The sequence below is a fragment of the Mustela lutreola genome, chromosome 1, assembly GCF_030435805.1.
Source record: "Mustela lutreola isolate mMusLut2 chromosome 1, mMusLut2.pri, whole genome shotgun sequence".
Lineage (NCBI taxonomy): Eukaryota > Metazoa > Chordata > Mammalia > Carnivora > Mustelidae > Mustela > Mustela lutreola.
The window spans coordinates 65,491,446-65,509,223 of record NC_081290.1 but is presented as its reverse complement, the minus strand read 5'-3'; the positions used below and the strand labels follow the sequence as shown (position 1 = coordinate 65,509,223).

At 52.9% G+C, this 17,778-nt stretch overlaps 1 protein-coding gene across 7 annotated transcripts in view; it reads left to right on the top strand.

Annotated features, from left to right (window-relative positions):
• Positions 1 to 17,778, top strand: part of AFAP1 (actin filament associated protein 1) — a 132,154-nt gene that overhangs the window by 60,909 nt on the left and 53,467 nt on the right. For all 7 annotated transcript variants that reach the window (XM_059166062.1, XM_059166026.1, XM_059166049.1 and 4 more), the window contains 2 exons: positions 6,407 to 6,515; positions 14,630 to 14,841. In XM_059166062.1, coding sequence (XP_059022045.1) covers positions 6,407 to 6,515; positions 14,630 to 14,841 — 321 coding nt within the window. The remainder of the gene's footprint in view (positions 1 to 6,406; positions 6,516 to 14,629; positions 14,842 to 17,778) is intronic.

Below are 17,778 nucleotides of genomic sequence, written 5' to 3'. Positions count from 1 at the left end.
TTGTAACACTGACGATGCCTCCATGTGCGGAGAGCATGTTGGACTGTTCTTCTCTGTCCGGGCCTGGGAGTGAACGCAGTGACAGCCGAGGGTGTCCCATGAGACCCAGTGGCCCTTCAGCAAGGCCAACAGACCTTACTCAAGTGTCCACGGGAACGTGAGGCAGGGGATGCCTGTGTGTGTGTTCACAACTTCTCCCGAATCCTGGAAACAGCGGACAGGCTAAGGGACACGTTGGACCGTCTGGTTGAGCTCCCTCACTTTCCGACGGGAAACTGGACTAGGCCTAGATATGCATGTGTTTCATCAGAACCTGTCTGGGAACGGTTCATTTTGTTTCCCACTGAGAGTGCGCAGCCATCGTGCTGCTATTCGCTGTGTAGCGCATGGGTGTGGAGCATGTGTGAGCGGCGGCCGCCTCCCTGGGAAATGGATCCCATCTGTGTGGGTGTTCCTGCTGGCCAGTGCCCACGCTCAGGCAGCCGTTTCCCAGGGTTCCAGATGCCCACGGCACCTGTCAAGCCTCCTTCTTCCCCCTCTTCTCAGAACAGCACAGAACCGCGATCAGGAGTCTCTCAGATCTTTCTGGTTGAGAGAAGGGAGCAATGGGACCCCTTCTAGAACTCCACATCTGTCTGCTACCCCATTGAGGCATGTAGAAATACTTTTATTCGATCATTTAGTGACAGGGCGTTATGCGGTATTCAGATGGCGTGTGGGAGAGCAACTAAGCTCTTTGATAGTATAGGGCCAGAGTTTATTACATAAATGTGATCGTTTCTTATGTCAGCAGATAATAATGAAGGGTTTTTTAAAAATTGTTTTAAGATATTCATGGTATAAACTTTACCATTTTAACCACTGCCGGGTGTACCATTGGGTGGCAGCAAGAGCTTTCAGAGTGTTGTGCAGACATCCCCACCCGCAGTCTCCAGACCTTTTCCATCTTCCCCCATTGGAACTCCAACCCCATGAGCACTACCCCCCACCCCACCACCCGCATCCACTCTGCTTCCTGCCTCTGTCCCTGGAACTGTGAACATGCAGTCTGCTCCCCTCCCACCCTCGTGTACTGCCTGACCAAGACCTTCTTTTTTTAAAATTTTCTTTTTAAGATTTTATTTATTTATTTGACAGAGATCACAAGCAGGCAGAGAGGCAGGTAGAGAGAAAGAGAAGGAAGCAGGCTCCCTGCCAAGCAGAGAGCCCAATGTGGGGCTCGATCCCAGGACCGTGGGATCATGACCTGAGCTGAAGGCAGAGGCTTTAACCCACTGAGTCACCCAGGCGCCCCCTGACTGAGACCTTCTAAAGCAAAGTTGAGACAAAAGTCCAAGATTTAAGACAAGAAAACCGTTTGTGTCCTGGTGAAATCAGATGCGATCCTCTGAGTGAACAGGAATCATTTGTTCTTTTTTTTTTTTTTTTCCCTCTTGTCTTTCTGAGTAGTTCAGTCTCATGGGTAATTCCTGTGGCATCTTTTAAAGATTTAATCTGTGGCTGTACTCCAGATACGTCTCCTGTGGACACTCCCATTGGGCTGTTGGCCTTCCTGGCAGCTGCCTTTCTGCTGGTGGAGGCGGGAGATGATCCAGCTCCACGGGGCTCCACTCCGTGTGCATGAACGAAGCCAGAGGGAGCTTGACAATGCGGTTCACTGCCTTCTCTTGATGCACGTGCCCTGTGGAATGCAAGTTGAGTAGTGAGCGGAATGGAGCAAGGCATAATTTGGATAAAAACTTTTATTTTGCCAGGAAAAGTGCTCAGGATTTGTGCTATTTAGGATTGAACCTCTTTTGCAGTGGAGACTGTAAAATTCTGTTGCCCCACTCATAAGGCTCACCCAGTGGCATGCACACCTCCCTAACAAGGCTCGACCATGGAGGAGGTTCAAACTCACAAATGGGGGCCCACCGAGCTTCTGAAGTCTCTGTGTCAGTGATGGAACAGATTTGGACCCTGAGCTCTGCTTCTCTGGGTTCTAATTATGTTATTCTTAATGGAGTTCTGTCCATATAGGCACAACAGTCTGGTACCCACCGTCTACACAGAATTCAGGTCCGAAAGTGATTCTGATACTTTCCTCTGCTAGAATCAGGGCTCTTCGTTTATTGGTGATTCTGGTGCAGAGGCTGAGTGATGGATGGGAGAGGAGGGGAGGGTGGTGGGACAGATGCCCGTGGCGACAGAGAGGGAACCATGAAGAGCACGGGGCACGAGGAGTGCTTGCTTTCCTGAAGAGCAGGAGGGAATAATGGTGGAGGACACACGAGCATGCGGGTTGGACCCAGTGGGCTCAGGGGGCTGGCTGGCTGCCTCCTGGAGCGGGTAGAGCAGGGGCAGCGCAGTCCCGTTATGATACAGAAATGCAGTGCATGCCATTCCCCAAGCCCCAGCTCTGCGCCCAGGCCACTCGGGCAGACTTCTGGCTTCTCCACTGGTCAGCCCATCACACATACGCATGTGGGAACCTGTCGGGGCCTCTCGCCTCCTGGGCTTCTGTTCCCTCCTTTGTAAGATCTATCAAAATGTCAACATCTCAGTGTTAATTTCTGAACAGGAGAAAAATCTCTCTAAAGCATCCCAGGGCAGCGTCTGCCACATGCAGGCAAACCAGAAACATTGGGAATCATTGTTCGAGTGCTCAAATAGTCACGATAACAATGATAACTATGTCTCTGCCCTATAATTATATAAACATAACATTTATTATTAGCAATGGGAAAAAAATTATTATTAGTAATGGAAAATGTCAGGCTTCTTAAATCAGCAAAGGCAAATTCTAATGGGCTTTTTTCCCCCCCAAAATTGGGAATTTAGTTATGGCCAAGCCAGCATGTAGGTTGTTTTCCTACCCAGTTGTTGGTATGGCTTTTCTAGTGAGACACGGACCCCTGGGACGAGAAGCTTCCCTAAAGTAGAGTTGTTGCCACTGACAGCCTAATCTGTCAGAGAAGCATTCCAGTGTACTTGACCTTGCCTAGTGCCTGGCACTGGGCTGCTCCCATCTCTCATGTCTGGAGCACGGCCGGGCCACCAGCAGCCCTTCCTCGGGGAGGACGGTCTCTCACGTTTCTTCTCTAGTCTCCTCCAAGGCTATGTGGTTGGAGTGATTTGTGGGAACCAGTGCAGGAAGCAGGTGACGGGGGCAGGATGGCAGTCAGGTCCATGCACAGACTCGCTATCTTCTGGTGTTGGGGGGAGGCATGCAATCCAGCAAGAGGGGTACCACGCTAGTGCGTGTTGTCATCGGTAGAGGGACACTGCAGCCCCTTGCCCTAGCCAGTGGCCATCACGTCATTACCATTCAACGAGTCCCCGACATCAGCTCTCACGAAGGTCTTGAGACTGGTCAAGCTGGCGTAGCCTGCTGACCTGTGACTTGGTAAGAACTGCAGCATCAGAATCTCGGCATGGGGCTGGACATCAGAGGTGCCCCCATGTCCAGTGAGGACGCTGGGGCCCAGAGTTACGGGGAGGTCGCTCGGCCCCGGGTCAGCATGGGGATTCGAGTTTTGCTTTTTTGTCCTGTGCTCGCACTTCCTGCCCATGTTCTGCTTTCTCGGGTTTTCCATGACCCCTTTTGGAAATCTCTCTTCCATGTTTTTGTACTTTTAAAAATCTCCTGTTGATGGTGATTTCAGTGAATTCCTACCTATTGCAAAGGCTCTGAAGGGAGTTTCTCCTCTGAAAGAAATGGTACTAACAGTTTGGGGACCTTTTTTTTTTTATCCTGCCCCCCTCCCACTTGCCCTTAACAAGCCATAATTCCTCTACTTGAGTGTCTGAAACCCAGAATTCCATGGGTAAGTGGTTTTTGGGAGAGGAGTGTGGGTCCCTTTGGAGAGAGAGGGTGTTCCTCTATAAGAATTTGTTTTTGAGGGATTCCTGGGTGGCTCTGTCGGTTAAGTGCCTGCCTTCTGCTCAGGTCATGATCCCAGGGTCCTGGAATCAAGCCCCCCCCCCATCGGGGGGCTTCTCCCTCTCCCTCTGCCTGCTGCCCTCCTGCTTGTGCACATATGCTATCTCTGGCAAATAAATAAAAATAAAATCTTAAAAGAATTCATTTTTGAGGGACATTACTTCAAAGCAAAAATGGTTTAATTTTTTTCTGTTTTTAAAAATGATAAATTTTTAAATTTTAGAAATGACACATTTTGTGCAGGAGAGCCAAGCCATAGAGATACACAACCTCTTACAGTGTTTTGCTGGATGACCTCCTGTCTTTGAGCCTCAACACACACAGTAATGTCAAGGGCTCCTAGCATACGTGTTTCCTCCCACTTACCGGTGTCTGGTGGAGGGTTTTCACGGAAATGACTTCAACACGTAAGCACTGTCCTTTCCAACGCCTGCACATGAAGGTGTCCACACGCCATCTTCTCTGGGTGAAGATTTAGGTGGTTTTCAGATTTTGCTAATCTTCTATCGAACATCTTTGTATGTTTTTGCCTGCCTGACCAGTTGACCTCTCGGCATGTGTTTCCAGAAGCAAGAATGATTGGATCTAAGGGCAGAGCCATTGAAAAGCTGCTGCACACACACGGCCGCCCGCGGGGTCCGAGAGCCCACTGAGAGGGCCGTGAGCTAGGCAGCCGGTGGCCTCAGCTGGTACACTTCGCCCATCTCGTGGCTCTAGGAAGGGAGTCTGTGCTGTTTCACAAGCATTTGTCTGACTCAGCTGTTCGTGATGCTTTCCCAGGACATGAATCATTGGACTGTTTCAGCATACCAAGAGGAAGTTGAAACACTCTCTGTTTCATGAATAAAGACACCCAGTGAATCGAGCAGCTCTTTTCCAAAAGCAACAAGCAGAGATTTTAACCCGGGCACGAGCTGCTGTTCAGACCTCGCCCAGGGCTGAGCACCGTGGATCCGGTTCTGTTTTTAAGCCCTGCCTCTTGGGGAGGTTAGGGAGGCGCTGGGGACCATCCAGCGCATGACCACAGAATGACACAATTAGGGAAGGCAGTCTTGCAGGAGGCGTGGGTGGGGCCAGGGGTTATTTAGCCCAGGGCCCCAGGCCTGGGGCTGGAGGGGAGATAACTGGGTTCCAGCAGAGGGAGGAAAATTGTGTAAATGACCCTTCATCTGGCAGGAGGAAGGAGTAGGTTGGATGCCCAGAGGGTGATTAGTCACTCACAAAGGGCTTCTTGGATTCAGAGTTAAGCTGTTTCCCATCCTAGAGAGTTTATATGAGTGTAAATCCTTCTGGTTCCTTCAGAACAGCATTCTGCTTAGAAACTTAACTTGCTAGATCTTCAGTTTGGGCTTGCTGTTCTGTTCCATGCTCGGTGATGCCGTCCAGTGTGTGTATAGTATATAGGTTGTGTGAGCTAGTTAAGAGAGGAAGGGGCTAACTATGAACAGAAAGAGGGCTTTAGTGGCCAGACCTGCTGCGGGAGAAGCCAGCTCGGTCATTTACCAGCCCCCGATGTCGAGGAGGCTGTTGTGGACCCTGAGCCCACTCTGTGTCGTGACGTAGGAGGTAAACTGAGGCCTTCCATGAGGGGTGTGCCTGACGCCACCTGTTGCCAACGCAGAAGCGCCTGGTACAGTAGCAGGCACATAGCCGGCACTTGCCAAATGCTGGCTTTCCTCACCCTTCCTTCCCATCTAACCCTGCTGTTGCGGCGAGGGCTGGTGAGTGACGGGAGCCGCAGGCTCCCAGGTACCCCTGGGAAGAGGAGTCAGCACGCACTAGTCGTTGGGAGCACGTGAGCAGAGGGGGGCTTCACATTTGGACAGTCCTACCGACTCTTGTGTTCCCACATCGTGGCTTTCAAACCAGAGCGTCAGTCCCACAGTCTGAGAGGAAGCCGTGACGTGCTTGGTTTCTGCTACAAGCAGATTCCTTCTCGACACAAGTTTCTTTTAGGGAGTAGTGCACCCGTGTTGGGAGCGAGGTGAGATCGTGGGCAAGCCACTTTCCTTTATCCAGCCGCTGCTCACCTGGTGGGACACAGTGATGAGCACCAGGGAATCTGGACAGTTCCCATGCCCCAGAGGCCCCATGCAGGGGTATGGGCCCAGGGAATGTGGGAGGGTCAGCGGGGGGTGGGGAGGGAGACCCCCATCTCAGCTCTGGGTGGGGCCCAAGAGAGGGCTGGGAGTTAGCCCCTGCCTGAAGCAGGCCATGCTGGGATGCTCAAGGCTGCTGGCCATGAGCGAGTCAGTGTGGCCTGACTCACTGTGTGTGGCCACGGCTGGGCTGATGGTGGACGTGGTCGAGGAAGCAGAGGAGGCCAGTCAGGAACGGAACTCAGGAGCTCTCTGCTCAGTGCTCTCTTTTGCCGTGGACTTGACAAAGGAACGTGGCTAATGCTGGTCAGCATATTCTAGTCTAAGCTACACAGTTTTCTAGTCATGGCTCTGATCTCCGTGACTTCTTCCTTTTTCTCCTCAGCCACCTGACAGTGGGCCGCCACCGCTCCCGACATCCTCTCTCCCGGAAGGTTACTACGAGGAAGCCGTGCCACTGAGCCCAGGGAAAGCTCCAGAATACATCACGTCAAGTGAGTGTTGGGGTGCCTGGCCCCCGCCAGCCTCTGGAAGTGTGGGACTGTGGGAAGCATGGCCTGCTCCTGGGGTGTGGAAGGGGGTCGGGGCAGTACCAAACACCAGGGGCATGTGGAGCTTGGGCAGTACTGTCCCCAGAGGGTAAACCGAGACAGGGCTTTGAAGCCTGCAGTGCATTTGGAAACTCAGATGGTCATCTTTCTCTGACTCACACCAGTGAGACCTTGTTGCTCTGGGTCTTGGGTGTCAGTGAAATGTGTCCTCTTTGGTCACAAGGCAGAGACTTGCATGGTGTGTGTTTGTGGTGCTCCTTGTGGCCCCATGCCTGCTGAGGATGTTGAAGGAGCCTGGATACAAAATCACCTGTCCGTCTCTTCTTGCTTTCATATAGGTTCTTCTAGAACCTTCTTGCCGAGTTGGAGTTGTCCTGGCCCAGCTCTGGTCTTCCCTCACAAGCACCTCTGTGGTTTGGTTTGGGATCACTGGCTTCATCCCCCCCCCCCCATCAACGCTCTGTCAGGCTAGGAGCTGTGTCTCTGAATGCAGTGGAGGGAGGGGCTCTGTCAGGCTAGGAGCTGTGTCTCTGAATGCAGTGGAGGGAGGGGCTCTGTCAGGCTAGGAGCTGTGTCTCTGAATGCAGTGGAGGGAGGGGCTCTGTCAGGCTAGGAGCTGTGTCTCTGAATGCAGTGGAGGGAGGGGCTCTGTCAGGCTAGGAGCTGTGTCTCTGAATGCAGTGGAGGGAGGGGCTCTGTCAGGCTAGGAGCTGTGTCTCTGAATGCAGTGGAGGGAGGGGCTCTGTCAGGCTGGAGCTGTGTCTCTGAATGCAGTGGAGGGAGGGGCTCTGTCAGGCTGGAGCTGTGTCTCTGAATGCAGTGGAGGGAGGGGCTCTGTCAGGCTGGAGCTGTGTCTCTGAATGCAGTGGAGGGAGGGGCTCTGTCAGGCTGGAGCTGTGTCTCTGAATGCAGTGGAGGGAGGGGCTCTGTCAGGCTAGGAGCTGTGTCTCTGAATGCAGTGGAGGGAGGGGCTCTGTCAGGCTGGAGCTGTGTCTCTGAATGCAGTGGAGGGAGGGGCTCTGTCAGGCTGGAGCTGTGTCTCTGAATGCAGTGGAGGGAGGGGCTCTGTCAGGCTGGAGCTGTGTCTCTGAATGCAGTGGAGGGAGGGGCTCTGTCAGGCTAGGAGCTGTGTCTCTGAATGCAGTGGAGGGAGGGGCTCTGTCAGGCTGGAGCTGTGTCTCTGAATGCAGTGGAGGGAGGGGCTCTGTCAGGCTAGGAGCTGTGTCTCTGAATGCAGTGGAGGGAGGGGCTCTGTCAGGCTAGGAGCTGTGTCTCTGAATGCAGTGGAGGGAGGGGCTCTGTCAGGCTGGAGCTGTGTCTCTGAATGCAGTGGAGGGAGGGGCTCTGTCAGGCTAGGAGCTGTGTCTCTGAATGCAGTGGAGGGAGGGGCTCTGTCAGGCTAGGAGCTGTGTCTCTGAATGCAGTGGAGGGAGGGGCTCTGTCAGGCTAGGAGCTGTGTCTCTGAATGCAGTGGAGGGAGGGGCTCTGTCAGGCTGGAGCTGTGTCTCTGAATGCAGTGGAGGGAGGGGCTCTGTCAGGCTAGGAGCTGTGTCTCTGAATGCAGTGGAGGGAGGGTGTCCTTGTCCCCATGGATGAGGGAACCTCGCTTTTCTCATAAAAGAGAAAACAGAAGTCGGGGATTTCTCGTTTTATTTTTTAAATTTTCAAAAGATTTTATTTGTTTATTTGACAGAGAGAGATCACAAGTAGGCAGAGAGGCAAGCAAAGAGAGAGGAGGAAGCAGGCTCCCCACTGAGCAGAGTGCCCGCTGTGGGGCTCTATCCCGGGACCCTGAGATCATGACCTGAGCCAAAGGCAGAGGCTTTAACCCACTGAGCCACATGGGCACCCCAAGATTTGCTCGTTTTAGTCATGAGGCTTCAGGCACATTAACTCGTGGTTACCTATCCTGTCTTCTGATACAAGTGCACACCAGTTCCCGGGGCCGTCGTCCTGTTGCCTGACGTCTCTGCCTTCCCCGGCAGCTGACAGAGACGCTGCAGCCCACTGTCCTAGAGTGTTCTGGAGAGCCTCCCTGCACGTGCTTCCTGCATACGAGTCAGATGAGGGCCCCTCGAGGACAGGAGCTGGTCTGCTCAGCCTCTGGAGTGGTCGTGTTCAGAGAGGGAAAGGGACAGGTTCTGGCGGGGGTTACAACATGCTGGATTTCAAGGCCTCTAAGTCAAGTTGTTTTAGTTTCTGTTATTTAAAAACCATCCACGGAAAATGCACTCAGGTCATTCCTACGTGGCCACCATTTCAAAAGTCAGGAGATGAATCAGAAAACCCAGAAATTGAAGCGGCTCTCGGTGTAATGCAGAACCTCACTGGCTTCCTTTCCTTCTCAGCAGCGCGTCCAGGAAAACGAGCTTTTCCATGAAGGTATTTGCCAGCGCCAGGACTATGGGGCTCTAGCCTGCTCCCACCGTCCATCCCCCTCCCACCAATACACATGCAAGGCTAGCAACAGAGTGTTTCCTTTGGCTTGGGGGCCTGAGGCCATTTTCCGTCTGAGAAGCCTCACCTCAGTGCTGTGTTCTGTCCCCTTCTTCAGAGAGGCCGTCCCGTGGCGGCTGACCAGTAGGCAGCTTTTGTGGAACGAGGTCCAGAAGAAAGTGTAGGAGAAGGATGCAGGCTCGGGGCAGCGCGGCTGCAGGGACAGAGTACCCAGGCTCCCTCAGTCAGGCATCGGGGGGTGAGAAGCGGGCGCCGAGGGCCTCGCCTTCCTGCCGAGGAGCAGTGCAGAGAGCTGCCTTCCTGCTCCGGACTCGGTGGCAGCTCTGTTGAACCCTATATCCGGTGTGGTTCTAACAGAGGAATAAAGGGTCCGTGATAGGAAGACCTGATACAGCCATTGAAACTGGTGGAAAAGTCCGTGGAGCAGGGCTGGCCATTGGGAGGCAACGCGGAGCTCCGCCAGGCCTCGGATGACCAGGGAGGGGACTGCAGAGACTGTAGGCCCAGCAGAGCGCCAGCCAGCGACGGCAGGTGTGAGCTCCCAGCTCCCCGTTTCCCTCCTAGCTTCCGGGCTGCTCACAGACCTTGCTGGCAGCCGGCCCTAACCCAGAACCACCCAAGGAAGGGAACGGGGGGAAGGTAACTCCGGCCGTGCCGAGCTGCCTCAGTATAAAGCCACCACCGTTTCTCCTGTGCGCATTTGGGGACCGAGCTTGCTTCTCTTAACCCCACTGAATTTCCAGCTAAGACCAAGAGCAGAATGACAGCGCAGGTGAACATGGTTCCACTGTTGCCAGCCTCATGGAAAACTCCTTAACTGCCCCAGGGAACACAAAGTCCCTTTATCGACTTTGGGGTGACACCCACTCTTTCCCCTTGGAGAGCCTGTGGCTTCAGTGTGGAGGTCCCTGGCCAGCTGCCAGGGATGGTGGGGAATGGGGTGGGGAGGGGAACTTGTTTCTACGCATGATACATGTATATCAGCATCAGGACAAAAAGACTGCTGCGTCACCAGCCTGGCCCTTATTTCTACAACCAGTCAGTGGTCATACCACATACCAACAGCTTCCTTCATGCTCTCGTTGCCCTTGGCAAGCCCCTTGGTCGATCATCCGGTGAGATAACTCGTCTATCCTTCCTGGAAGGTCTGGCAGCATTGGATAGCTCACTCACGGGGCACAGGAGTACTGAGAGCCCTCCCAGGGACTTCCTCCCCCAACCGGTGTGGCCGTCACTGGTCTGCCGCTAATGCCCTCTTTGCCTGTTGACCCCACTCTGGGCTAACAGAGCAATGACTGTGTCCTTTGGAGGGAACGTTCTGCCCTTAGAAACTAAGACTTGAGGGCTTGAGGCAGAAATGTTGTCCATGGGGTCTCTGGGATAACAATGAGAGGAGCCACTGCCATTTTCAGCCCTGAGTTCCCAGATCTGTGAGCCCCGGATCTGGAGGAAAGAGCCCCAGTGGGGCAGAGCAGGATCTACTCGAAGGTATCCTGAAAGATAACATCCCCAGCCTCCCAGAGGCGGCCAGTCAAGCTGGTCCTGGAGCTGAATATTCAGAAGGTATTACACTGGTCTGCTGGGTTGGCTGCTTCAGGTGATGGGGACACATGAGACCTGTGACTGTCCTGAGCGCAGACCCATGGCTTGGACTTCCATTTGCTGTAATGTGAGTTCCCTGGTCGGAAGCCATGTTGTAGGGTGCCAGGCTGGTGAATAGGGCATTCTGCAAGACTGTGGCTGGTGCTTTGGGCAGGAGCTTTGCGTCAGGGAAGGCAAATTTTCTTCAGGGATCTTTTCCAATGAGTGTCCTGCTGTCCCCCGCACCCCCATGTTGGTGGTGGTCCAGTCCTAGGTAGCTGGCTGACATCCCAGGGGACAGTGTCGTGTACAGGCAGACCACTGAGAAGGGTCAGGAGTCAGACTAATTCTGCCAAGTGGGGGTCCATCCATGCCCTGGCAACCTGTTTGGGAGTCCCTTTGGACAGGAAGTCTGGGGGGAGAGGCCGCGCGACATCTGTGTAACAGACCGTGCTATGTACCTGATTGTGAAAATCTGAGGCTTTGCTAGGCACTCGCCTGCTGTGTAAATCTTCACTTTCTGAGCCCATCTGGGAGGTCTGTTCACAGTCCCTCCTGCAGTCCTGGCTTGCTGCAAGGTCCCCCCAGTCTTGACCATCCAACCAAACCATTAGCCTGGGCTGAGGAGTCCATCTTGGGAGAAGGAGCCCATGCAGCAGGCATGGGGGCACATGCCCTTGAACTACAAGCTTGCACCTGTTCCTTATGGCCTCTGAGCCCAATGGATACAGACTGCTTGGCTCTGTGGTGGGAGAGGTGACCCAGAGCCCTTGCTGGGCAACTGAGGCACCTATAACCAAGCCTTTAGAAGGTGCTGGGTGTCAGCAAAAAGCAGTTTCTCAAGGGTAAAATAGTTGTTTGCAGAGGTTTATGTAGCCGCACTCTAAATCCTGAAAGTCTGTGCTGAGCTTCACCCGAGGAGCCTGCTGCCATCGGGCTTCTGTCACCATTAAGAACAGGGCACGATCAGAGACCCAGAGCCACTGTGACGTGGAACAGATATGTTCTAGGGGCTGGCCCTCACGTGATTGTGGCAGCTACTGGAGGTGTGGCGGCTGCAGCCGTCCTGTCTCCCCACAGCGCTCCCTGGTGCTGACCCTACCTGGCCATAGCGGCCAGGAGTCCTGGGAAGCTGGTTGCAGCCGGGCTGGTCGGTGGCACCCTCACTGCACATCTTGTTGGGGTTTGGGGCTCAGACCTGCCTTTCATGTTATTTTCAGTTTTCTGGTTCCCCTCTCCCCTTACCCTGTCCCTCCTCGAGGTCAGCTGATTGAAATACCCATTGTGATTTCTTGCGGAAGGGTCTATGTCTAAAATACACATTCTAGTGATTTTGTTTTGTATTAAAGATTTTATTTATTTATTTGACAGACAGAGATCACAAGTAGGCAGAGAGGCAGGCAGAGAGAGGGAGGGAGAAGCAGGCTCCCTGTTGAGCAAAGAGCCTGATGCGGGGCTCAATCCCAGGACCCTGAGATCATGACCTGAGCTGAAGGCAGAGGATTAACCCACTGAGTCACCCAGGTGCCCCTATACATTCTAATGTTTTAAAGTTGAAAGTTATCATTCTTTGGAATGTTCTTCAGTTCCTCCAGAACCACTCATGGAAAAGTGTCTGGTGTGAAAAACATTTCCTAACCAGCAAATCCTATAAACACACAGGTCCCCACAGATCTCTGGCTGGCACTTGAATCTTCCCCCTTGTTCTGTAAGAAATATAGACGTCTGTATGGGCTGCTAGGTGCCAGGGGCTCTGTCAGCAGTCCTCTTCCTCCTCGGGAGAGACGTCCCAGGACCCCCAGTGGTTAAAGGAAGGTGTGCATAGTACCTGACCTTATATGTGCCGCATTTCTCCCTATCCACACACTGTGTGACCAAGTGTGATGAATAAATGAGGCACAGTAGGAGATGGACGATAGAACAAGTGTAACAACACACTGTCCTAAAAGGAGATGGGGGATGCAGTGGGTGGTCGCGCTATCTCTGCTATCTCTGCTATCTCTGTCCTACACTCACCCTTCTTCCTGTGATGACGTGAGATGGTAAACTGCCCGCAGGAGGACATGCGGGGCTCGGTGACGTGGGCACGTGCTGCAGTGTGAGGCCACTGCCGACATCCTCATGTTATGTTAGGAGTAGGATCGCCTGTTTCTGGACACCCAGTCTGGACTAGAGCATATCACCCTGAAAGCCTCCCTTGGGCCCCTTCCTCGTCACAGCCCCCTCCCCACAGATGCAACCACTGACTTAGCATCTGTCACCAGCACCTAAATGCTACCGGAAAATGAAAAGATCCACTCTGTTCTTTAAATGTTTGATATTTTTCAGTGCTTTTGCTCACTGTGTTCCTTCTAGACTTTTTTGTCCTGTTTGCATTGACTCGCGAAAGATCTAGGTCAAGTGTAATCTGCAGTGGTCCCTGCCCTGTGTGTGCTGCGGCCTACACCACCTCCCTGTCTGTGCCCTTGGCGTCACATCCCTCAGCCTCCGGAGAGCACTAAGTGCTGAAGATGAGGTTCCTGCCATCAGGGAACTGAACAGAACATTTCATTGGACTTTAATTTGAACTGAATTTAAGTAGTCCCCTGTGGCTAATATGTGAAGCGGTGATGGCGGTGTGCATGTGTGTGGATGGGGAGATGTGGACTCGAGGAGAAGGCCTAACCGCGGCTGGCTGGCTGTGTGTTAGACGCTTCTCCCTCATGCACTGGCCATGGCAGTCCGGGCTGGGCCCTTCGTGGGCCTGGAGTCAGCCCCCAACAAGGTCATCCAGGCCCATCCTGGGCAGCCCTCTGCAGGGATTTCCTGGCACCCAGCCTACCCCCACCTCTTCTTGGCTCACAGACAACCACCTTCTCCCCGTGTCCTCACATGATGGACAGAGAGCAATATCTCTCTCTCCCTCTTCCCATAAAGACATGGGTCCTGTTGAGTTAGGACCCCATTCATGTAACCCGCTTAACCATCATTACCCCCTAGAAATCCTGTCTCCGAATATAGTCTCACTGGGGTGAATTGGGGTGGGGGAACACAAGTCGAGGCACCAGCTTTGGTGATTCGAGGTGGGCGTCATGGAGGCAGTGTCCATAATTGAATCTTGAAAGGCAAGAGCACTTATCCAGGTAAAGGCAAGAGGTTGAACGGATGAGCCAGAAGCCTGTGGGAGAGGACAGCAGGTGCAGGGCCCCAGCAACAAGAGAGAGAGAGAGAGAGAGAGAGAGAACTGCATTTGGGAAATGGGACATAATCTGATAGGAAGTGTTCCTACCTCGTAGACTGAGAAGGAGAGGTGTAAAAGTCTCTCCCGAAGTCCAAGGCGAGGGAGGCCGCAGGCTGGATCTGGATGGTTAGTGAGGGCCTGCATGTGGCGATGTGTGCAGGCAGAACCTTGCAGACCTAGAGGACCTTGACCTAGAGGTGTGGCATGGGAGCTCCGTACCCTGCAGGGGACAGCCTGTTGGCCAGGGTCCCCTCACCTGGCAGCGGCGTGGCCAGAATCAGACAATGCGGGGTCTGCCGACAGCCCTGCCCTCACTGAACCATCTAGGACTGGTTGTCCCAGAGAAAGAATTCTAAGTTGCTTCAGGTTAAAACTTGGCGTTACTTTGGGGCACCTGGGTGGCTCAGTAGGTTAAGCCTCTGCCTTCGGCTCAGGTCATGATCTCAGGATTCTGGGATCGAGCCCCCCATTGGGCTCTCTGCTCAGCAGGGAGCCTGCTTCCTCCTCTCTTTCTGCCTGACTCTCTGCCTACTTGTGATCTCCATCTGCCAAATAAATAAATAAAATCTTTAAAAACAGAAAAACAAACGAACAAAAAACTTGGCTTTACTTTGCACCACCTAGCGTGGTTTTTTCCCCCCCATTTTCTGCTAGTTACCGTTCCCCAGCACGCCGATCGCAGAGGCCCCTTCCTCATTTACAGGTGCCACAAACGTGCTCCTGACCCCACAGGCCAGCTTCCGGGTCAGCTGTCCGTGGGCAGGCTCTTTACCTTTCCTTCTGTCCTTTCTTCTGACAGATTATGACTCGGATGCCATGAGCAGCTCTTACGAGTCTTATGACGAGGAAGAGGAGGACGGGAAGGGCAAGAAGACGCGGCACCAGTGGCCATCCGAGGAGGCCTCCATGGACCTGGTGAAGGACGCCAAGATCTGTGCATTCCTGCTGAGGAAGAAGCGCTTTGGCCAGTGGAGCAAGCTGCTGTGTGTGGTCAAGGACGCCAGGCTGCTGGTAAGGCCTCTCGGGCGCCCGGGCTCGTGTGGTTGGCACGCTTGGCCAGCAGCCTTACGGGATGAGAGCGGTGCTCAGGTGGGGCTCGGGTGGGGCGGGCATCAGCTGGTGGGGGCCTGCAGGGCTCTGGCCTGGGCACAGCCTGAGCGCCCCATGGTCCGAGCCCTTGGGGCTTTCTGAGCCTTTGAGGCCCTGGGTCTCAGTCCCTGCAGCCAGCAGCGCGCAGAGTCCTTCCCGTCCTGGGCCAGTGTGTGCCGCAAGACAGGCACAAGCTTTAACTCACCAGAAGTCACAGGATGGATTTTCTCATTTGTAGTGAGTCAGTGAATTCCTCAAAGCCAGGTCATCGAGTGGGACAGGCAGGCCAGCTGCGGCCGGAAGGAGAGTGTCCAGGAAAGGAAATTCTTTTGGAAAGCTAAAGGCAGAGTCTTTTCTGGTTGAACCCAAGGGGCTGAATGGGAAGATGGACTAAGTAGCAGAGACTCAGGCTGTGGGGATGCTTGGGCCTTCTGCTGTACCACCCTTCTCACAAGGGACCCCATTAGGAAGCTGGAGCCCTTGAGCATGTGGGACTCTCCTTCCTCCTACCTCCCCCAGTCCCGCCAGCGTTAGGAACAGTGGTTGATTATTGGGATGAAGAATTTCAGAGAGCATTCCTGCATGGTGTTTTTCCTTCAAGCTAACTTTGGGGGGAGGGGCAGGAATCACGGAATTCTATCGCTCAGACAGAACCAAGGGAGTTTATGATTCTGTGTATCTCTCTTCAGTGGAGTGCCTAACCTTATTCTGTATAGTTCCATCTGTGAATTATGGGAATGTTCTTTTACTAGAGTCTGAGGATGTTGTATATTTTTAAATTAGTGGTTTTCAAAAAAGCTTTTTTAAACAGTGAGGATACATATTTTTTCCACATGTGTGGCCTGACTTTCTCCCAAATTTAGAGTATGCCAAAAATGATGCCATGGGGGAATTTTAAAGTAAAGAATGAGAAAGGAAAAACAAAAAAGGATGAAAAGGATTCATGTGGTCCTTACTCAGTCTGACATAATGGAGGCAAGATGTGGGTGTGTCACGGAAATGCCATAAAACCTGCAGGGGACTCTCAGGTGCCTGAGGAGCTCTGGCAGGGTCAACATCCTCCCCCACAGCCCACCTCCTCCACACCCTCCCCCCCCCACCCCTTCCCTCTCATTCCTCATTCCGTGGGTCTGCTTCTGAATTTCTGGCATTTCTGCTTTCAAAACCAGGATGAAAACACCTACCATTCAGAGTAGTGGTAAACATTTCAGGAGAAATTAATGGAAAACCATGTGAAAACATTGCCTTTGATAAAATGCAGAATCAAAGTTAATTATTTTTATTATGAAGCTCTTTTTATTTCAAAAATCCCCAATGATCCAACTGCCCCGATGACCCCTGTTGACACTGAAAAAAAAAAAAAAATTAACAGTGATCAAAACAAATGCTTGGGAGCCTGGGTGGCTCAGTGGTTAACCGTCTGCCTTGGGCTCAGGTCATGATCCCAGGATCGTGGGATCCAGCTCCGCATCAGGATCTCTGCTCAGCAGGAAGCCTGCTTCTCCCTCTCCCACTCCCCCCTGCTTGTGTTCCTGCTCTCGCTGTGTCTCTCAGTCAAATAATTAAATAAAATCTTTTAAAAAAAGAAAACACAGAAATGCTTTCCAAGTCTGAATAGCACAGAAACCTATAAACAGAAATCCCAAAGCCAGGCTTTTCCCTCTATGTTCCCAGCCTGTCTTCCCGTGGGCACTGCTCTCCACGGCTTTTTGGGTACATGTCTGGCATCTGTGCTCTTCCAGGCCCAGGCAACACTGTGGTGGACATGGTGATGGGCAGAATCCCCATCAGTACAGTTTGCCCAGGTCCTGCTCCCTCCCCTGAGCTCTGCGCCAGGACAACCTTGCCGCTTCTTCCTGCCCCTCTCTCCCGCAGGCCTGGGTCTCAGGGCACACACTGCCCTCTCTGAGAGTCCGCTCCCTGGGGGTTCAACGGCAAGGATGTGCAGCCCGCACTTTAACACAGGGCTGGTGACAGACCCATTTTGAGGCATTGCCTGTCTAACTCCATCCACTGTGCTGTTAGTTTCTTTTTCGATGTTCTGTTTTTCTCTCGCACTTACTGAGAACACAAAAACCTGCCAAATGGTGAATGTTCGTAACCATCTGGGGTTAGTTGGTTTTGGTGTATTTTTTGTTCTTCTGTTTCCAACAGGGCACTATCACTGGGATTTTTGTAAAAAGGGGCTCTGTTCCATATGTGTGACACTCAGAAGCCAGGGTTTTAGAACCTTAATATATGAGAGGACTCTGGAAGTCACTTCTGAAAACAGGTGTCTCTTCCTTCGCTCCCCAGTAGATGGTGCCTCACAGAGGGAGCCCCTGGGAGCTTTTGCCATCTGGGGATGGGGTCAGTCGCTTTTCACACATCTGACTTCGGCAAACCACGTAACTGAGTGAGCCTCAGTTTCCTCATCTGCAGAATGGACAACGGTGACCATTGAGTGAAAGTGTGAAGCCTCTCCAGCAGGTGTTATTATAACTAATCATTTAGTGTGACCCCATAAAATCACAATGCTCCCGGCAATAGTTCATTTTCCAGATGAGGAAACAGGCTCAGCAAACTGGAAAGACTTGGAGGAGCTGGATTACGTTAGGGGCAGAGCTGGGACCCAGACGTCTACATTCTCAGATGTCCATTTCCATGAAGATGTGTGCTTTTGGTCCCAAGTCATAGGATTAGGCCCAAAGAGGGAGGGGAAGCCTTTGGACAGGGTGCGACCCCAGGTCTCACAGAGGCAGGTGAAGGACCAACAATGGGAATTCAATCTGAGCGTTCGCCATGGCGCTGAGCTCTAGAAGGGACGCCTTGCTACGTAAATGGAGCGGTGTGAGTTCTAGATCCCATACTCGACTGGAA